The 22,717-nt window shown below is 37.1% G+C and overlaps 2 protein-coding genes and 1 non-coding gene across 3 annotated transcripts; all 3 read left to right on the forward strand.

The window, feature by feature from the left end:
- Window positions 1-1,585: 1,585 nt before the first annotated feature.
- Window positions 1,586-10,421, forward strand: LOC133860838 (two pore calcium channel protein 1A-like; the record flags this gene model as incomplete). Its single annotated transcript, XM_062296467.1, has 8 exons — window positions 1,586-1,729; window positions 3,241-3,384; window positions 3,578-3,685; window positions 4,540-4,635; window positions 6,002-6,132; window positions 7,091-7,164; window positions 8,852-8,950; window positions 10,171-10,421. Coding segments are annotated over 7 exons (714 nt in total), but the record flags the coding sequence as incomplete, so codon positions are not given.
- A 5,167-nt stretch (window positions 10,422-15,588) lies between these two features.
- LOC133860836 (callose synthase 12-like) lies at window positions 15,589-22,176 on the forward strand. The gene is made up of 2 exons (XM_062296465.1): window positions 15,589-20,873; window positions 22,005-22,176. Exon 1 carries the CDS (start codon window positions 15,617-15,619, stop codon window positions 20,819-20,821), a length of 5,205 nt encoding a protein of 1,734 aa, XP_062152449.1. The 5' UTR covers window positions 15,589-15,616; the 3' UTR covers window positions 20,822-20,873; window positions 22,005-22,176.
- On the forward strand, window positions 18,543-18,622 carry LOC133862130 (small nucleolar RNA J33). The gene has a single exon (XR_009899153.1). It is a non-coding gene; the product is annotated as a small nucleolar RNA J33 (small nucleolar RNA).
- Window positions 22,177-22,717: the final 541 nt, after the last annotated feature.

Below are 22,717 nucleotides of genomic sequence, written 5' to 3' on the forward strand. Positions count from 1 at the left end.
GAGACCACGCACACCCGGAATACCTTCCCTTATTTGCTTTTTCATTGCTAATAAATTAATGCTATGTTTGTTTTAATGTAAAATAATTTCAAAAAATGATTTTTGTTTGACCAAAAACGCTTAGTAAATTTTAGAAAATGATTTACGCTTTTTAAAAGCGTAAATCATTTTCCCAAGACGTCAGACGCGTTCAATCCCTTTTAAACGACATAGTCGACCTTCACGTTCAAATAGTCAACCATCATCGAATTCTTGTCTGTTTCGAAATTCGACAACATCCGGTAAATGTCACCGGAATCCGGTGAACTCAGATTCTGGGGACCAAACTGGTCGTATTCCGGCCATTTGGTCAGAACGGCCGGATCTGGCCAGAACATCCCAGCCAAAACGGCCGGTTGACTGGATAGATTTGGCTCCAATATCCCGGCCAGAACGGCCGAATTCTAGCTGTTCTGGCAAGATTCCGGCCGTTCTATGCCGGATTCCAGTAGTTTTGGCCAGAATCCGACCAACCTAGATGCCAACGAAACTGTCTGAATTCCGGCCTTTTATCTCGAATTCTAGCTATAGTAGCCAGAATCCGGTAAAAGTGGCAGGAATCCTGTCGGTCAGTGACGGAATCTCATCACCTTTGATTTTTATATTATTTTACATTAATATTTATATGTTTTGAATAACAATTGATTTTTATAGGTTAATATGATTGAATAAAAATATAAAAAATATTTGTGTTTTTCCGTACGTGCCAAAAACCGAAAAATGCTTTTGGCGAAAAATATTTTTCAGAAAAATGACTTCCCTAAAACCATTTTACGACGGAAACTATTTTACGTCGAAACAAACAGAGCATAATATTTGTCAACTTATAATAATGTAAGAGCATTTACATTCAACTCAACATTGTTTTTTTTTTTTTTTTTGTAGTAAGAATATTACATTTTTTTTTTATTTGTAATTATAACTACTCCCTTTTTTTCAAAGCTTTATATCTCATTCTATATTTTAACGGTTGATTTTCATTATTTTATTTAAATATATTTTTTTTAAGCACTTACATTTACATGTCTTATCCAATCAACATATATATATTAATTTTAATTTTTAGACTAAAATAATAAATTAAAGGCAAATTACATTTTCACCCAAATTTACAATCAGCCATCAGGCTTGACGAGGTGTGTGAATGCTTTAAGAAATGATTTCTCATGCTCTAATGTTTAATCGAACCCAAGAGGTTAGTATTTTTTAATGAGAAATTATATTTTTTAATCTCTTATTTGTTTTTTTTGTACTTTTTTTTTTTAAAAAAAATCAACCATTAAATAATTTGAATCTACATAACTTATATCAACGGTCAAAAACTGATGCACGTGCGTCTCTTGTTACCTTGCATTTTCAAAATGTGTAATTTTAGAGGAGAGTGCATGGAAGTAGCCGTGAGGGCTAGCTCATGGGAACCTCAAGCGAAAGGTTCAACACGTTCGCATCTCCCTTAATGACGAGACTTTCGTTTCATCCCTGTCGCGCTTTACGTCTCAGATCACCATTTTCCTCTCTGCGCCATTTTTGCTGAAAGAAAGTGTGATTTGGTTTCTGTTTCTTTGTTCTCTCTGAGATTGAGAAGCCTCTGCTGGGCGGTGAAAGCAGTGGAAGTAAAGGTCGCCGGAGAGAGCACTATAAACACTCTGATGCTATTGCTTATCAAAAGGCTGCGGCTCTGGTTGATCTGGTTAGTTCGTTTCTTCATTTCACCTGCAATGTTGTGATGTAATACATAATTCTTAGGAATGTCTGTTCACGTCAAATTTGAATTATGTGCTTTTCGATGACAGTTATGGTGGATTTAGCTGTGGCTTGATGATTTCGAATTGAGTTTGGTAATGGGTTTGTGTTTGGTGAAAATATGCAATGTAATGAATGATTTTAGTGATAGTTGTTTGGCTTATTTTGTTGTTTTGGATTGGAATTATGGATGCACTGTAATGGATGATCTTAGTGCTGGTTGGTCATACTTATTTAGTTTGTTTTGGATGTGAAATTATGAAGAATTGAAATGTGAGCTGATGATATTGAATTGAATTTTCTAATTGGTTTGTGTCTCATAGTGTATGCAGTGGAATGAAAGATCTTTCTTACACTTCATCTAGATTTATTTTGTTTGTCTTGGATGTGGAATTATGGATAATTTAGATGTATATAGATGATTCTGAAGTGAATTTTGATACAAGTATGTTTTGGAATATATTCAATTTAATGAATGACCTTAGTGATGGTTGATTAGTCTGCTTTTTCGTTGTTTTGGATGTGGAATATTGTGGGTTTTATTGATTTGAAGTGAGTTTTATAATGGGTTTCTGTTTGATAGTACTAGAATGGCCAGTCGGGTTACCTAATGATTAAATTTTTTGCGCTGCTTTTGCTATTTTGTATGTGTATTACAATGAAATATAGTTGTGATTTGTTAGTTTCTGAATGAATTTTATACTGGGTTACTGTTTAATGACAGTATTGTTTTATAATGGATTATTATTTGATAATATTGACTTGGCAATGTAATAAATGATCTTAGGATATTCAAGATTAATATTGTAAGCAACTGATAGTGGAGGTGGTATATGTATTTCTGTTTTTAGTTGACTTGTGTTGGGCTTAAATTTTCAATAGAATGTATCAATCTTCTCATATTTTTCTTGTTTTTATATGCCATATTTAATAAAATTCTTGTTAATATTGAATTTTAGTATCCGTTCCAACTGGGTTTGTCTTTGGAATTTCAATCTAGGTTTCCATGAAGACAAGTTATAAGCAGTTGCAAAGAGAGAGAGAGAGAGAGAGAGAGAGAGAGAGAGAGAGAGGGAGGGAGGGAGGGAGGGAGGGAGGGAGGGAAATTTGCTTGATTTTCGAAGTTTCTTTTTAATAAGTTTGCTTATATGTAACTAACCCAAAAAAAAATTGTTAATGTATATCTGTTTGTCTTTCCTTTCATCCTTCTGACATTTTCCCTTTTTTTAACCATTGTATTTTATTTGGAAGACTTGTGAATTGTAACTAAAAATGAAATAAATAGAAACTATAATCATGTCTAGTCTCCCTCTATGAACTTCTATATAAAATGTCTGAGATTTATTTCTCATTTCTTCATTAATGTTCTTATTCTCCTTTTTTTTTTTTTTTTTTTTTTTTTTTTTTTTTTTTCCAAACAAATAATTACTTGTTATGCTTTGAAAATGCATTCTGCAGGCTGAAGATGGTACTGGTCTACCGGAGGAAATTCTTGATCAATCAAACTTCCAGAATGCTGCAAAGTTATACTTCATATTTATTCGATTTGATTTTGTTTTGTCCCTCACTTACTTTGCATTGATAGTCCTAAATTTCTTAGAGGTTTGTACTTTTTTTTTTCTTTAATTTTGGTTGCTATTGTTTTCATTTCCATTCTGTGCATTGGTATAAGGCCTTTTGGCAAAAAGAAAAAGAATAGTGGGTAGTGCTGTCAAGGTATTTGTTTGTTGTTTATTGTTTTTTTTTTGGGGGGGGTGGGTATGTGTTTATTCTTAACTTGCTTAACTTTGTGCAGAAACCTTTGTGGTGTACAAACTATTCTACATATTCTTGTGACGATAGGGAGTACTTTTTTCTTGGGGAGTTCCCCTACTTAACTTGTGCAGAGTCTCTCATTTACAAGGTAAGAGTAGTACGTCAGAAAATTAATATATGGCTTGTAGAATATTTATGACATTTGTTGTTATTGTATCAATAAATTTTATTCCTCTACATTCTATTGGAGCTAGTTAAACGTGAATGGTGTATATATATATATATGCTTTCTGTCCTTGTGTCCAGAAATGCTGTGAATACATTCACTGCGAGTTTTAGTGCACACGCACACACAAGATTTAAGGTATTATGGAAGGCTGGAAGTGCAAATAAAATGAACAAACTGTTTCTAGGAGACTAGGACAAAGCCACTTCTGTTTAGCATCTGTTCTCTCAACTTGCTATCTTCATATGCCAAGTGGTTAAGTTATAAATTTGACATGATTGGAGTTTGTTGTCCTCCGGAATATGTGGTTCAGACATAAATTATCATCATTGTTGTCCTCCTACACCTACAGATGAGTCTCCGGCTAGAAAGAAGGCCCACTATGTTAGGTGGGAGAAGGTGAACAAACTCGTTAGTAGGTCTTGATTGAAAAAGATGATTGTAGACATATGTTGCATATAGAACGTAAGTCTGAAAAAAATTGAAGTAGCATAAGTGCTAGTCTAAATAGTATTAGTGATAGTATTCACTCATGGTTTGAAACATTAAAAGAAAAATCAAAATATTAATCAAAATTATGTTGAGTCAATCTTGTGCGGATGACTCAAACTGCAGAGTTGTTTATGTTAGACATGTTGGGTAGATTTCTAGGGTGAGCTTCTCACCTCTGTTGATGAGATTTTCATATCTTAGTTCTTTTCCAAATGTTTCTTTGGTATGATGTATTAGATAGCCAGTCTTTTGCAAGTTGCATAAGTTTCTGCTTTCTTATGCAGGGCATAACTCTCATCTTACTCGTGATACATACTTTCTTTCAAATTTCATACGAAGGGTACCATCTCTATTGGAGAAATCCTCTTAATTGGTTAAAGGTACTTCCCTCCATATTCTTTATCTTGTAGATTCTTTTGAAGTTCCAAAAAGTAAAAAGCTGACTACTCAAGTTATCTGTTTTTTTATTTTTATTTTTGTACAAACAAGAAGCTTTTTGTTTGTTAGATAGTTTTGTCTATGGCTTCTGCTAGGGATTTAAATTGTTGACTCATATGGCTGAGAAGTTAACCAAAGAGCGTAATTCTTTTCATGGGGTTGACCTTTTTACTTATTCATGTCGTGTTCTTAGATTATCAACCACTTGTCTTTTCATGTTGCTTTAGCCAATTTTCTCTTTGGTTGTCAATGCTCCTAGCTCTTCGTGCAATTTTGGGTCACTGACCATGTCCATATTATCTTGACTGACTTAATCTCATCCTTGTATTTCCACTTATTCATCTTCGGACAGAAATTTCCTACAAACCGGTTTATAAGAAATTTTCTACAACCCACATATAAAAAAGACATGTGTCCTTCTCACATGTTTTTAAGAAGCACATGCTATTGAAATAATATGTGCTTCTCACATGTCAAGGGATACATGTCAATCTCATATGTGGGTTGTAGGAAATTTCTGTACTTCATCTTCATATTCATTCTTATTTTGGTTGCATTTTTTAAATGTACATGGTGCTTCTTGAGTGACCATTTTGCACCTTACCGCACTGTTGTCAAACTTTTTTTGGGTTTCTCTTGTATACTTGGTATGGCCTCTTTTAATAAGATCTTTACTTACAGAAGAAAAAAAAACTCATTTCTTTACTTGATGGTTGATGTTGAACTCATATTAAATGCAATCTGAAAAAAAAGGTTAGCAAGTGGATTTATAGAAAGCGTTCCTTTTAGGATTTGGTTAAATCAAGCGAAAAGTATTGATCATGTAAGACAGCGGGAATGTGCCTTCAGTGTATGAAAAATCCGTATGCAGTTGAATTTATTATGGCTTAGAACCTAGGATTCTAAGCTGTGCAGAGATAGAGATGAATAATTTGTTGAAAAGGGAACGCGGTTGTGAGTAATGAAATATCCTTCATAGAAAGTAAATGGAGCCTCCTACAGTGTGTTACCACTGATTTCTGAATTTTAGAAGCTACAGCAGCATCAAGAATAAAAACATCAACAGCATTAATAAAAATGGGCAAAATAAGCAACAGTGTATCTTACAGATTTTATGATCTTTCAGTTTAGTGTGCAATTCATATGTTCAGTCTTTTGTATGTAAGCCAGAGAAAAGAAAAAAAATTCTGGTATGCAAATGAAATGAAAAAGCCAGCGGACAATATCTGATTTATCTTCTGGAAGTGTAATGTCATGATACTTTCTTCCGCCAGTCTGATTGTAACAGTTCTTTTTTCTGCTTTTCAGTTGACTTGCCTATTAATTTTGGTAGCTGATATACTGGTTTATGCTCTCTATTTGTCACCAGTGGCCTTTGATTATCTTCCTCTCAGAATTGCACCATATATCAGAGTTGTGCTTTTCATGCTGAACTTTAGGTAATGGGTGATAAAATACAGTTTTCTTTTTCATTTGCACTACCCATGTGTGTGTGTCTAGAATTTAGACTCAAGGAATCATAGGCATGCACACTGATTCGGCAGATGTTTGTCTTATGAACTTATGCTTTGAAACATAATAATTGCAGTTAAAACAATAGATCTACAAATTTTTTTATTTTTTTTTCCATGGTGAGAAAAGAAAGAGAGAGCAGAATGAAAATGAGAGGAGGATAGAACAATACAACTTCCGTGTCTATATAAGAGAAGAGAAGAAAGATGAGGGGAGTTAGAGAAGGACGAGAAGATTTTTCAAAACTCTTCATCTTTTATTTATCACCAAGGCTGATTCTATTAAACCTTAACTATTAATAGGCTCTAGAAAACCCTAGAACATGTAGGAACCTTGTAGAACTTTTCCTAACCGATATGTTAATATGCTAAGACTCAAATTTCCTTTACCATGAAGGGCGTAGCAATCTCTAATAATGTTAAATCACCAGTTTTTCAAAAAATTTAAATAAATAAGAAATTACAAATTTAATAATTTAATTAATATTCTAACAGTTTCCCACCCGTGTGGGTTCAAACTCCCCTTCAATTAGTGAGGCCTCACACGTGGTTTAATTGAAATGAGATGTGAATAATGGAGACAAGGTTTGAACTCAGGACCTTTGTTTCAATACCATGTTAAATGACCAGTTATCCCAAAAGTTTAAGTTAATAGAAAATTGTGAATTTAATTATTTAATATTAATATTCTAACAAGTAATATACTTCTTAGTTCGTTAGTAACCGGTAAACTAGCAGGAGTGTCATTTGAAAATAAAAGCACATCATTAAGATTTCTGAGTATGCAATTAGTTAAAGGGTTTCCCTTCACATGTCTTCCAAAAGTTTGAGTGCTGAGGTAGGGCAATCAAAGAACTTACTTTGTGCTCATGCTCTGCGTTTAAAGTGAACCTCAGGTGAATGGATCAGTGTTGTATCTTCATCCTAGCTGGAATGCTTGGCTCATACTTAAGTGTCTTGGTATGTATACCATCTTATTATTTTTACCTTTATCTATGTTGTTGCTGAGTTTGCAATCTTTTTTAGTTTCCAAATATTAACAATATGATGCTTTCCGTTCTTAAGGTTCTCTTTTCTTTTAAAATTTCTGACAGGAAAAATGTCTCTTTTTTTGGCATATTACATTATGCTTTTATCTTTTGCGCTTATTGCTGACAGATTTCGTTCAATGGCAGGCTTTAGGGTTTTTTTTTTTTTTTTTTTTTTTTTTTTTTTTTTTTTTTTTTTTTTTCTTTCGTTTTACGTTTCTTCGAAAGGAGCATGGGCTTTATGCACTCCATTGGCAGAGTGACATGCGTACTTGTTGTTGGCCACCATGGAGAGGTTGCTCGAAGCAGAGCAATCGATGGAGCTTTTGAAGTCCTACAACGATCATGGTTTTAATTTTTGTGGGGATGTTGTTGAATGGTTTTATTTTCTGGTTGTTGTAGATTTGTTGATTTGGGTATGAAATTTCTTGAATTGTATAGGTTTTGGCCGAATGGGGTTTATTGGTGATGGATTGTCATGTGGGATGAGTGTTTTGCTTGGCTTTGATTGGTAGAAATGTTGGATTTTGTTGTTGGCAGATTTGATGATATTACTTGAGTTTTGACTGAATTGGGGTTTTTGTTTGAAAGGTGTCTTGCAGTAATTTGGAATGGGTTTTATAGGATTGAGGTTCCCTTGGGTTTTGAGTGAACAATTGATTATGGATGCTTATGTTTTTGGTACCTTAAGTTGGCGATGTAATTATGGGTTCTTTAGATTTAGTTTCGTGGAGGTTGAGTTTCGGTTCGTTGATTTTTGTGTAAGAAGTGACACTTGTGTTAAGAGATTGGAAATATTATTATGGCCGAATGCTTATTGGGTTTATTATGGAGGATTGTAATTTGTAATTGTTACCATTGTGTAAATGGCCTAATCTAGATGAATTGTTAGTCGTCGTTTACAAAATTATGGGGGGATTAAATTATAGTTAATCCTTGTATCGTTGTTGGAGGTTGATAATGAAATTTTGAGGACTTTATTTGTGGTTTCTAGGTTAAGTCTTGGAGTGTTTCTTGAAATGTGGGCTGTTTTGGTATAGTATCCCTTGGGTGAGTTTTTGAACAATAGTTGAATAATGTTTCGGCATTTGGTTATGTTATGAGCGTGTTTGGTTTGGATTTTAGAAAAGCATGGGGAATGATTAATGTATAAGGGCACTAGGACAATATGATAAATGGGTAAGTGTTAAACGTTAGGTTTTATGAGTTAATTATAGAAATATTTACCTAACTATAAATAAAGTAAGAGAATAAGTAAATAAAATAAATGTAGGAGTATAATCGATAAATGGAAAACGTAAAGGTTGTAATATGGAAATCATAATTCAATGTAAAGGAATTACTAAACCAATATTTAGTGTGCAAATCGTTAAGGTTCTATAAATTAAATGCTCGAATGTTTAGTTAACGAAAAGATAAAGTATTAAATATAATAGTAAATTTATCTAAAGGTTAAGAAATGAAATAAACATGAATCTAAGATCAAGGCTTAACCCAATAATAGTTAGAACACCTAGCTAGCTTTAGAAACGGGTGATGCGACGTATGAGCACGCGGGTAATTCATGTGTCATAGAGTATATGTTCAATAGCGTAGACTAATATTGCAAATGTTCGCAGGATCGTGTCCAGATTGAAGACTTGAATTGATTCTCCAATATAGAGTCCAAGTGACTTGAATCCGAGGGGATGTTCAAGTCAAGAGTCCAGTGCAGCTAGGTGAGTATTCTACTCATTAAGGGACCTTAGGAATTTAGATATATGAATTGCTATGTTTGGTTTAATTGGATGTTAATTCTATGATGATGATTTGGTATATGAAATTATGAACTAAATTGTGAAAATAAAATATGTTGATGAATTGATATTGAAGAATGCATGAGACTTATATTGTGAATGGAAATGTGATAATGAGATAGTGTAGAGATATGTATTAAATTACAAGTGAATGATGACATGACGTTGAATTGATGTTGAGTGTTGCGTTAATATGATATATGTTGCTGAATTGATATTGAAGAATGCATGAGATTTGTATTGTGAATGGAGATATGATAATGAGATAATGTAAAGGTATGCATTAAGCTACATGTGAATGGATAACATGATATTATATATATATATATGTGTGTGTGTGTGAATTGGGAATATGATGATAAGTTAATGTTGAGATGATTGAAATTGATATGTTTGTAATTGTTGGGGATTGAGTAACATGAAATTATATTATGAATGTGGTATGCGCGGAAGGAAGATGAATGAGAATAATGTGATTGAGTTGTGGATCGTGGGAATTGAATATGTTGTGATAATGGTAGTATATGAGTACTTAGTATATAAGGTAAGTCTAGGGTATGTGGCTCAAGCACTTGTGTATGGTTGCCCTGCGGGTATGTAGCTTTACGGGCGGTGTTAAAAGTAAGTCTAAGGTATGTGGCTCTAGCACTTGTATATTGTTGCCCTGCGGGTATGTGGCTTTATGGGCGGTATTAAAGGTAAGTGTAGGGTATATGGCTCTAGCACTTGTGTATTGTTGCCCTGCAGATATGTGGCTTTACGGGCAGTGTTAAAGGTAAGTCTGGGGTATGTGGCTCTAGCATTTGTGTTGTTTGTCCTGCAAGTATGTAGCTTTACGGGCGGTGCGTGTAGATATTCTTGTATACTAAGCGTAAGTCTAAAGTTGTTGCTTCTAGCTGCGGTGTTGGTAAGTCCAGTCTTGGGTTAGAGATAAACAATAAGTGTGATGAATGGGGTGGACTTGGTAAATTGAGATTAATATTGATGAATCTTGTATGTGTTTATGTTTGTGCGCTTTGTTTATTCTATATTGAGTCTTATACCACCGAGACCTCGGTGACTTATAACTGAGGTGGTGAACTCATATTTTTACCTGTACGGTTAACCCCACAACCATACAGACTCTGATGCTTTGGCTGCAGGTTCAGTGGATCTAGTGAATGACGCCATAGCATAGTGCTTGAGACAGTATGATTGAAGCTTAATGCGACAATTGTAATGATTGGATCATGGGTTGTCTACTGTTTAGTAGTCTTTGTTTATGGCTCGTGTCACCTGTGACACTTGTATTTATGAGCCAGTCCTTTGGTATATATTTAATAACTATGTTAAGCCTTAAACATATAGAGATTAATTGGCTCTTTTGTGTAATTGACAATTTTATGATTATGATGTTGACTTCCGTAGTTAGATTCCGTATTCCGTTGCTTATATTACATAACTCTAATATATCAGGTACATGTTAAAGAATGTGTATTACGAGTTGGCTCAGTGACACGTAGTCATGTCACTGTGATGACTTATTTATATATATATAAAGGGGTCGTCACACCCACACGTCCTTCTTTAGAATTAAGAAAGGCATCCCAATTCAATTTCACCACACCAAGGGGAGGGGGTTGCCAAGAAGAAGACTATTGTTCCTGGACAGTGGAGTACGATTGAACTAGAAATGGTGGCACTATAAAAAAAAATAGGTGTTTTGAGCCATTTTTTTGGAGCCGTTTTAAGGCCTTAAAACGCCTTAGAATGTTTTGAGCCGTTTTCAAAACGGCTCAATATATCGCATATTAAAGTCTTCGTTTAAGCCGTTTTGGACTAAAACGGCTCTAATTTGAGCCGTTTTACCAAATCGGTTTAAGCTGCTTTTTAAAACAGCTCAAATCAGTTGAAGTCATTTTGGCAAAAACGGCTCAAACCGGTTTGAGCCACTTTGGTAAAAATGGTTCAAATCTGTTTGAGCTGTTTTGGACCAAAACGACTCTAACTAATTGGAGCCGTTTTAAGGACCCTAAAATGGCTATAATTTTTTTTTTTTTTTTTAAAAAAAAAAAAAAAAATCAATTTTTTTAGAGCCGTTTTAGGGTCCATAAAACGACTCTAAAAGTACTCCAAATAAAAAGAAATTAAAAATATATATATATATATATTTATAGAAACCCCTTTTGACCTTTCCAATACACCATATACATCTGATAAAAAATAACCCCAAATCAGAATTACCATCAATAAAGGTCACAAACCAAACCCTCAAATACTCATATAAATTTATCACAGCATCAAGACCATTAGGTTACTAACATTACCACAACCCACAAAATACACAACTGGTTGGAACACCACAATTTTTTTTCAATTGTTGCAACTGGGACACCCCTTGGCATCTGCATAATCATAAAAGAGAAAAAAGTTTTAGGACTTTCTGCCTAACAATTGAAAAAGAAAAAAAAGAAAAAAGGAAATAGAGATCAAATATGAACTGGGAGATCACAAATAAAGCAACATATTTTTCTCTGAGGCTCTATGATCTGTTATTTAATGACTATGGAAGTCATTGTGCAGAAACTAACCGGAAATCATGTCTCAAGCCGTTGGAAATTCCACCGGAAGCCTCCCATGGTTCTGTCGTTGTCGACCCCTTGCCCAGTTGCTGGAAATCGCCGGAAATTGGCTTTTGGCTCCACCGGATGGGTCTCTTAAGACCCAGGACGGTGGTCAGAGAGAGAGAGAGAGAGAGAGAGAGAGAGAGAGAGAGAGAGAGAGAGGAAGAAGGGAGAAAAAGAACAAGAAAGAAGTAAAGGAGAAAGGAAGATGATGGAGAGATGAGAGTGACAGATCAGAAAAAGAGTGAATGAGATATTTTATGGGTGTGTGAAAGGAAAAAAAAAAAAAAAAATTAAAATTCAAAAACTTGATTTTTTTTTTTTTTTTGCTGTGCACGCGTGGGACCAAAATTTAGAGTCATTTTGGAAGAAAATGACTCCAACAGGAGTCGTTTTCTTCCAAAATGGCTCCAATTGGGAAAAGTACTCATAAAAAATATTTTTTAAAAAACAAATTAAAAAAATTAAAGAAAAAATGAAAATAAATTAAAAACAAATTTTTGTTTTAAAAAAAAAATTGAAAATTATAAAAAATAAATAAATAAATAAGTAAACGAAAATAAAATTAAAACCAGTTGTTATTTATTTATTTATTTTTCTATAGTTTTTTCTTAGTTTATATATTTTTTTTAATTTTAATAATTTTATGAAGAATATTTTTGTTAATAAGGGAAATATTGATATGTTTTGGTAGTTTGAGGGGGGACATTAACACAATTGGTGGTTTGAGGGGACATTGACAATTGAATAGTAGTTTGAGGGGGATATATAGATCGTATCACGATCAATCACATGATTGTACTATGATCGATCACATTGATTGTACCACGATCGATCACACATGATTGTACTATGATCGATCACATTGATTGTACCACGATCGATCACACATGATTGTACCACAATCGATCACATAGATCGTACCACGATCCGTCACATGATCATGTGCGATGGATCGTGGTACAATCTATGTAATTGATCGTAGTACGATAAATGTGATCGATCGTGGTACAATCATGTGATTGATCGGGTATGATCTATGTGATCAATCGTAATATGATCTATGTGATCGATCGTGTTACGATCATGTGATTGATCGTGGTATGATATATGTGATCAATCATGGTACGATCATATGTGATCAATCGTGGTACGATCATGTGTGATCCATCGTGGTACGATCTATGTGATCGATCGTTGTACGATCATGTGTAATTAATTATGGTACGATATTTGTGATCGATCGTGGTACGATCATTGTGATCGATCGTGGTACGATCATGTGTGATCGATCGTGGTACATGGTACAATCTATGTGATCGATCATGGTACGATCATGTGTGATCAATCGGGGTACATGGTACGATCTATGTGATCGATCGTGGTATGATCTATGGGATCAATTGTGGTACGATCTAAGTGTGATGGATCATGGTACAATCAATGTGATGAATCGTGGTACGATCTATGTGAGACCTTTTTTTTTTTTTTTTTTGTTTAAACGGCTTTAATTTGAGGCCTTTTTGTTTTTTGTTTTTTTTGTTTAAACAACTGCAATTAGAGCTATTTTGATCAAAACGGCTCCATTTCAAACTGTTTTTGTTAAAATGGCTCAAATTAAAGCCGTTTTAAAAACAGCTCTAATTTGAGCCGTTTTCAAAAAGCAGCTCAAATTAGAGCTGCTTTTGTTAAAATGACTCAAACTAATTTGAGACGTTTTAGTTAAAATGGCGTCAATTGGAGCCGTTTTTCAAATTAGAGCCGTTTTGTTAAAACTGCTGAAATTAGAGTCGTTTTTACTAGAACGGCTTAAAATTAATTAGAGCCGTTTTAGTTAAAAAGAGCTCTAATTTGAGCCATTTTGTCTCCAACAAAAACGGCTTAGAAAGCCGTTTTTTTTGGTAGTGTGGAGTCGAGTTGCAAACCCAAAGTCTTCGAGGGAGGAGAATGCTGAGAGATAGACCTCATTTGGACGCTTGAAAATGCCCTCATGTAACCATTTGTTTCTACGGAACCATATCCCACAAGCTACCATTGCCATTAGCTCAATCCGATCCGAGTCGAAACGTTGGAAGATAAATTCCAGGAACTACACAAAACTCTGACCCTCCCACGAACACTTTTGGAAGCAGGAATTAAGCCCACCCCACACATCCTTTGCCGCTGAGCAACTCCAAAAGGCATGAATTGTATCCTCCTCTTCCAACCCACAACAAGCACATAAGGCTTCCGTCACCACCATTCTTTTAAATAAATTGAGTTTAGTAGGCAGTAAATCATGACATGCTCTCCACAGAAATTTTTTTACTGGATTAGTGACTTTAAGAGACCACACAATCTTCCATACTGGGTGGTCTTTAACAACGTGAGAGCATTGCCCCCTAATCTCATTCCTTTTTTCCACCCCCAAATGATCGGCACTCCGAATTGTAGAAAAAAAAAAAACAGCTTTTGAGAAAAAAATTAAAAAAAAAAAACTTCATTTTCAAATTTTTTCTAAAAGTACGTTTGAGCAAGAACAATATACTTCCCTAACGCTATAGCAGAACTGCACCATTTCTGTTACAGGTAGAAGACATTTAGGCCTTGTTTGACAAATAACACAAAATTTTTTTACTTTATATTTACATTTTCTAATAATAATTAATATCAAAACATTCCAACTTGTTTCACTTTTTATATCACATCAACAATTTTTTATTACTATTCAATTAAAAAAATCGACTACAATACAGATTTTATTTTAACTTTTTTATACAAATTTTTTTTACTTTTATATCAACTTTAAAATTAAGAGCTCATTATCTTATTCTGTAAGGTACTTTACAAAACATACCCTCATTCTTTTGATTAAAAGAAGAAGAAACAAAATTGATTAGCGAGGTACACATGCTAATATTGTTCAGTCATCAGTGACACGAATGGCAACCACTGATCAGCAATCCAATATGTATATTCAATCAAAATCCAATATAGCCCTTTTGCACGAGCCCCCACAAAAAACAGGTGCAGGATTGCGTACAGTCCGGCAACCCGATCCTAGAAAAGAGACCCAATGCTTTTGACGGCTATGATTTATTTGTTTTTGGTAGGTAACAGTTAGAACTCCTATATTTAATCGACTACAAATTTAAATGAACACGTGAAATAGCAAGAAGAATATAAAGAGACAAAAGGTAATTAGGTAAGCAGCTGCCAGCCTGCCAGGTTCTAAATAAAAAAAAAAAAAAAAAAAAAAAAAAAAAAAAAATCCTAGAAAGCAAAAGGGGAATTAATATTGGAAATTTCTCATCAGTTTCCTATACTTTTCAATTAAAAAATAATTAAATAAGAAAAATAAGAAAAATTCTAAAAAAATATTCAAAAATTCAATAAAAGTAATTTGTTTAATTTTTTTAAAATTTTTTGAATTTTTTTTGAATTCGTTTTATTATTTTTTAATTAAAAAATTACATGTGGCAAGAGCATTATAAGACTATTTAGTTAAAATTGATATTTTAAAAAGATTTTAGTAGTTTGAGAGGTCAGAGTTAGTCTTAGTAGTTTAAAAAGACCATCTAAAAGACAAAATAATAATTTGAGAGGTTAAATTATATTTTTTCCTTTTACTAATTTGCTTTGAAGCACTAGGTAAGATAAATTAGTTGTGAAGGTTGAGTTTCAAACTTCTTAAGCGGTTGATACATGTATATAAGAAAAGTAAGAAATCATTTGCATTTAATTTATAGCACAAGATAAAGGCATTTAATGCTCCATTATTATAGGTTAATGCCAATTTGTCAATAAAAGGTCGGTTTACCACCTACCTTCAACAATTCCAAATCATGTGCGTCAGGAGATGACGCACATGAAGACAAGCACAATTCCAAATCATGTGCGTCAGGATATGACGCACATGAAGACATTGACTCAAAAGTCTCCACACTCATCTATTCTCCACACTCGCCTCCTCTTTCTCCTCTGTCATCCTAAACGCCCTGTTGCCATGAGCCTCAGGCAGCGGCCTTCTCCGGCTGAATTGGAGCCGTACAACATCATTCCCATACACGACCTGCTGGCGGACCACGCGTCCCCGCTGTTTCTCCCAGTGACGAGGGCGCTCCGAGCTGTGGGAGACCTGAGAAAACCGCCCGTATGGGAGCCTCACATGGACCTCCTGGACTGGCTGGCCTTCTTCTTCGGCTTCCAAAACGACAACGTCCGGAACCAGCGGGAGCACCTGGTGCTCCACCTGGCCAACGCCCAGATGCGCCTCTCGCCTCCCCCTGACAACATCAACGTCCTCGACGCCGCCGTTTTGGGTCGCTTCCGCAAGAAGCTTCTTCGCAACTACAACGCCTGGTGCTCCTACCTCGGCAAGAAGTCTAACATCTTGATCTCCGATCGACGGGAGGCCTCCTCAGCCGGCAACCACCGCCGCGAGCTCCTCTACGTCTCGCTCTTCCTCCTCATTTGGGGCGAGGCCGCCAATCTCCGCTTCGTTCCCGAGTGCATCTGCTTTATTTTCGATAACATGGCCATGGAGCTCAACAATATCCTCGAGGACTACATCGACGAGAACACCGGTCAGCCGGTCTTGCCCTCTTTGTCCGGTGAAAACGCGTTCTTGAACTGCGTGGTTAAACCCATCTACGAGACGATCCGGGCCGAGGTTCAGAGCAGCAATGACGGCACTGCACCGCATCGTGTGTGGCGCAATTACGATGACATAAACGAGTATTTTTGGAGTAAACGGTGCTTTCAGAAGCTCAAATGGCCGATCGATTTGTCGAGTAATTTCTTCGTGAGGAGTGGTAGTGGGAAGCGCGTGGGGAAAACTGGGTTTGTGGAGCAGAGGTCGTTTTGGAACTTGTTCAGGAGCTTCGACAGGCTATGGGTGATGCTGGCGTTGTTTTTGCAGGCGGCGATTATCATAGCCTGGGAGGAGAAGGATTATCCATGGCATGCATTGAAGAGTAGGGACGTGCAAGTGAAAGTTTTGACAGTATTCTTCACGTGGAGTGGGTTGAGGTTCTTGAAGTCCTTGTTGGACGCTGCGATGCAGTATAGTTTGGTATCCAGAGAGACGCTGGGGCTCGGGGTGAGGATGGTGATGAAGAGCGTGGTTGCGGCCGTGTGGCTTTTGATTTTCGGGGTGTTCTATGGACGGATATGGTCTCAGAAAAAGGGCGATGGAAGGTGGTCCGCCGAGGCGAATCGGAGGGTGGTGACTTTTCTAGAGGTCGCGTTGGTTTTCGTGTTGCCGGAGATTTTGGCCATTTCGCTGTTTATTATTCCGTGGATTAGGAATTTCATCGAGGAGACGAATTGGAGGGTGTTCTATATGTTGTCGTGGTGGTTTCAGAGCAGGACTTTTGTGGGTCGTGGGTTGAGGGAGGGTCTTGTTGATAACATAAAGTACAGTTTGTTCTGGATTGTGGTTCTCGCTACCAAATTTTGTTTCAGTTATTTTTTGCAGATCAAACCCATGATCCGCCCAACAAAGGCGCTGTGGCATCTGACGGACGTGCACTATGAATGGTATCAGATTTTTAAAAGAAGCAACAAATTTGCGGTTGGGCTACTATGGCTTCCTGTTGCTCTGATTTACCTCATGGATATTCAGATTTGGTATTCGATCTATTCCTCTTTAGTTGGGGCAGGCGTGGGGTTATTTCAGCACTTGGGTGAGATTCGTAATATTGAACAATTGAGGCTGAGGTTCCAGTTCTTTGCAAGTGCTATTCAGTTCAATCTCATGCCGGAGGAGCAGCTGTTGAATGCAAGGGGGATGACGAACAGGTTTAAGGATGCCATCCACCGGTTGAAGCTGCGATATGGGCTCGGTCGGCCCTATAGGAAGCTTGAATCAATTAACCAGGTTGAGGCAAATAAGTTTGCTTTGATATGGAATGAGATTATTTCAATTTTCAGGGAAGAAGATATCATCTCTGACTGTGAGCTTGAGCTGTTGGAGCTGCCACAGTACTCTTGGAATGTCAGGGTCATCCGCTGGCCTACTTTCCTTCTCTGTAACGAGCTGCTGCTTGCACTCAGTCAGGCGAAGGAGTTGGTGGATGCTCCTGACAAGAGGCTCTGGTATAAGATATGCAAGAATGAGTACAGGCGCTGCGCTGTGATCGAAGCTTATGAGTCTCTCAAGCACTTGCTGCTGCTTGAGATTATAAAACGCAACACCGAAGAGCATTCCATTATGACCGTCTTTTTTCAAGAGATCGACCACTCTATTGAGATTGAGAGGTTCACTAAAACGTTCAACATGACGGTACTACCGCAGCTCCACACCCAGTTGATCAAACTTGTTCAGCTATTGAAGAAACCTATGAAAGATCCCACCCAGGTGGTAAACGCTCTGCAGGCCATTTACGAGATTGCTAAACGGGATTTTTTCAGGGAGAAGAGGAGCGTTGAACAGCCAAGGGAGGATGGTCAGGCTCCTCGTAATCCAGCTTCCGCTCAGGGTCTGCTTTTTGAGAATGCTGTTAACTTACCTGATCCCGAGAAAGAGGCCTTTTATCGGCAGGTTAGGCGGCTGCACACGATTCTTACCTTCCGGGACTCGATGCACAATTTCCTGGAAAATCTTGAGGCAAGACGCCGGATTGCCTTCTTTGGTAATTCCCTTTTCATGAACATGCCACACGCCCCCCAAGTTGAGAAAATGATGGCTTTCAGTGTTCTGACTCCTTACTACAAGGAAGAAGTACTGTATAGCAAAGAGCAACTTAGAACTGAGAATGAAGATGGGGTTTCGACCCTGTACTATTTGCAGACAATTTATGCTGATGAGTGGAAAAATTTTGTGGAGAGGATGCGCCGAGAAGGGATGGTGAAAGAGGCTGAATTGTGGACAACTAAGCTGAGAGAACTCAGGCTTTGGGCCTCATACAGAGGCCAGACACTTTCCCGGACTGTAAGGGGAATGATGTATTACTATCGGGCTCTTAAGATGCTGGCATTTTTGGATTCTGCATCAGAGATGGACATCCGGGAAGGATCACGGGAACTCGGTTCGATGAGACGAGATAGCTTGAGTGGAACAAGCAGTTCAGTGGACTTGTTATACAAAGGACACGAGTATGGGACTGCTTTGATGAAGTACACATGCGTGGTTGCCTGCCAGAGATATGGGACTCAAAAGGCGAGAAAAGATCCCCATGCCGAGGAATTCTTGTATCTGATGAAAAACAATGAAGCCCTTCGAGTTGCCTATGTTGATGAGGTTTCCGCAGGGAGGGACGAGAAGAAATACTTCTCTGTCCTTGTGAAGTACGATCATCAGTTGGAGAAGGAAGTGGAAATCTACAGGATAAAGTTGCCTGGTCCCTTAAAGCTTGGAGAGGGTAAACCGGAGAATCAAAATCATGCCATCATCTTCACCCGTGGTGATGCTGTTCAGACTATTGATATGAACCAAGACAACTATTTTGAAGAAGCTCTTAAAATGCGTAATCTGTTGGAAGAATTCAGGCGCTATTATGGTATCCGTAAGCCTACTATCTTGGGAGTTAGGGAGCACATTTTTACTGGTTCTGTTTCATCGCTTGGTCGGTTTATGGCGGCTCAGGAAACAAGTTTTGCGACCTTAGGACAGCGTGTTTTAGCAAACCCTTTGAAGGTTCGAATGCATTATGGCCATCCAGATGTTTTTGACAGGTTTTGGTTCATGACTCGTGGTGGCATCAGTAAAGCTTCTAGAGTGATTAACATCAGTGGGGACATTTTTGCTGGCTTTAATTGCACGTTGCGTGGAGGCAATGTCACCCACCATGAATACATCCAAGTTGGCAAAGGAAGGGATGTTGGGTTGAATCAAGTATCCATGTTTGAGGCCAAGGTTGCTAGTGGAAATGTTGAGCAAGTTCTCAGCAGAGATGTCTACAGGTTGGGTCATAGGCTGGACTTCTTTCGGATGCTGTCCTTCTTTTACACTACTGTGGGATTCTTTTTCAACACAATGGTGGTGATTCTCACTGTGTATGCATTTCTGTGGGGTCGACTCTATCTGGCTCTTAGTGGCGTTGAGGCTTCTGCCAACACAGAAAGCAATGCAGCACTCGGTACAATCTTGAATCAGCAGTTCATCATCCAGCTTGGTCTGTTCACTGCTCTTCCCATGATAGTGGTCCTAGTGGAGAACACACTTGAGCTTGGGTTCCTTCATGCTATCTGGGATTTCTTGACAATGCAGCTCCAGCTGTCATCTGTTTTCTACTCATTCTCTATGGGAACTCGTGCTCACTACTTTGGCCGGACTATTCTTCATGGCGGGGCAAAATACCGGGCCACTGGTCGTGGTTTTGTCGTGCAGCACAAGAGTTTCGCAAAGAATTATAGACTCTATGCTCGTAGCCACTTTGTGAAGGCGATTGAACTTGGGCTGATACTAATAGTTTTTGCAACGCACAGTTCTATAGCTGCCAACACATTTGTTTACATAGCCATGACCATCACAAGTTGGTTCCTGGTTATGTCATGGATTATGGCTCCCTTCGTGTTCAATCCTTCTGGGTTTGATTGGTTGAAGACTGTTTATGATTTTCATAACTTCTTGAACTGGATTTGGTTCCGTGGCAGTGTGTTTGCAAAATCTAAACAGAGCTGGGAAAGATGGTGGTACAAGGAGCAGGATCATCTAAGGACGGCTGGCATTTGGGGAAAGGTACTGGAAATAATCTTGGACCTCAGATTCTTCTTTTTTCAGTATGGGAGTACCAGTATTGATCATTACTTGTTGTCTTGGATCTCTGGGCTGTATCTGCTAATAGCATATGCGGTAATAGCATATGCTTGGGATAAATACGCGGCGAGAGAACACATCTACTATCGTCTAATCGAGTTTGTCGTGATCATAGTTGCAATACTTGGGATAAGTGCTCTGCTGGAATTCACCGGTTTTACGTTTGTTGATATTTTCACTAGTCTGTTGGCATTCATCCCCACCGGATGGGGCCTGATATTGATTGCCCAAGTATTCCGGCCGGTGCTGCAGGCCACTATACTTTGGGAGCTTGTTATTTCTGTGGCTCGGCTGTATGATTTAATGTTTGGAGTCATTGTCATGGCTCCTGTGGCTCTACTGTCATGGTTTCCTGGGTTTCAGTCAATGCAGACCAGGATCCTTTTCAACGAAGCATTTTGCAGGGCCCTCCGCTTTCGCCAGATTGTTAAAAGGAAGAAGGAACTCTAGCATTTTGCAAAACACTAGGAGGAACTCTATCATTAATTCCTAGCTCTTTGAGGTAATTTCATGGGAAACTTTGTTCTTCTTATTCAGAAGGTTTTTGAAAAATGTTCCTCTTTTCCCCCTCTTTTTAATTAATGTCGTCAAATTCTCTCTTACTCATAGAAACAAACATAAAAAATAAATAAAAAATTAAGAACAAGTATTACTTACGAAATTTCCTTGGATTTTTGCTCTTTTAAGGCATATTTTGGCATAAGATATCTTTCTCTAGCATGGCATATCTAAGTTTTCTCTAAGCCTCGATGATCTTTTGATGTCTTGGAGGGGTGATCTCTTTTTTGTGCACCTCCACCCCTCTGCTTTCTATATTTGTCTGTTTTCCTTGTGGCTTTATGGAATCATCCATAGTTTTCTTCCTTAAGAATTTTAGTAGAGTTTGATTTGCTCATCAATTATGTTCCACATGGTGCTTCTAGAGGTTATACCGGCAAGAATATTTTGAAAAAAAGAAAAACTAATATTTTGTTTTTTGTTTTTTTTTTTTTTTACAAAAAAAAGAAATAAGAAAAAGAAGTAGCACAGAGAATAAATAATCTGTTAAATTTTATCTTAAAAAACGAGTAAAAAAATACTTTCTAATTAAATATTTTACAGCATATTGTTGGATATATCTAGGGCCGGCAAAATGGGTTCACATGTCGGGTTTGGATCAACCCGTTTCACTCGCCAACCCGTTAAGGGTCAACATAGACATAACCCATTTAACTAAAAGGGTCAGGCCCTTCAACCCTAACACGACCCACGTAAAAAATAGGTTGACACAATACGACCATTTTGACCCGTTTATTAAACGAGTCGTGTCCAACAGGTCGTGTTGGGTTGACATGAGTCGACACGACCCGTTTGACCCATTATATAATAAAGTCTATAAAAATAAAAATAAAAACACAAATATAAATATAAACTTAAAAAAAATCATATTGTTTAAATAATCATTTGTTTAATGTATAAAGTTATGTTTTGTCCAATGTTATTTCTAGTGCTAGAATGTTCATAATCCTTAAGATGAAAACTTTTGATAATTGTTCTTTATATGTGTATATGTTTTACATATATAAAAAGAATGGCTATCTATTTTTCTGTTGCATTCGAATCGATAGTTTTTTTCAATTTTCTTTTCCTCTAGATCTTCAATGACTACTTCAAAAACTTGTTAGATTTGACTTCACACCAGAGGAAGAGGAGGAGGTTCGCAGGGAGAATCAATGGAGATTTGGGTGAGGATCTAAAATGATCGAGAACATCTATTTTTTCATGGCTTTATGTCTCTACGTATCTAAGACTTCTTAATGGTTGTTTTGATTTGATTTGATTTGATTTTACCTATTTAAGACTTCTTAATACAATTAATTAATGGTTGTTTTGCTTAAACCTTGGCCCCCAATACAAAAAATTTGGCAATTCTGGACGGTTTGAAACCGTCCAGAAATTGCAAAAAACCGTCTGGAAAAAGTTCCAGACGGTTTTTTCTGGACGGTTAATTTGGGTCGTTAATTCGGGTTATGGACGGTTTGGGTCAAACCGTCCGCAATTTGTTTTTTTTTTTTTAAAAAAAATTATAATCATTATTATTTTCTAATATAATTATAATTATAATTATTTTTGTCCATCCGGCTGAAGGACCACCGGAAGGTTGTCCATTTCAATATCTCCACCATCAAACATTAACTCCAAACCAAAAACAAATACAAAATAAACAAACACAATCCAAACCCAAAAAAAAACCAAAGATTGTTATAAGCACGGTTAGATCCGTCCGGTGGTTTGGGAGATAGTGGTGACGAGGAGGGCCGGAGGGGGGAGAGAAAGAGAGAGGAAGGGCCGGATCTCTCTTTGTAT

The sequence above is a fragment of the Alnus glutinosa genome, chromosome 2 (assembly GCF_958979055.1).
Source record: "Alnus glutinosa chromosome 2, dhAlnGlut1.1, whole genome shotgun sequence".
In the NCBI taxonomy this organism is placed as follows: domain Eukaryota; kingdom Viridiplantae; phylum Streptophyta; class Magnoliopsida; order Fagales; family Betulaceae; genus Alnus; species Alnus glutinosa.

Excerpts from the sequence above, each read along its gene's own strand:
- LOC133860836 (XM_062296465.1), top strand. The coding sequence starts at position 15,617 with ATGAGCCTCAGGCAGCGGCCTTCTCCGGCTGAATTGGAGCCGTACAAC.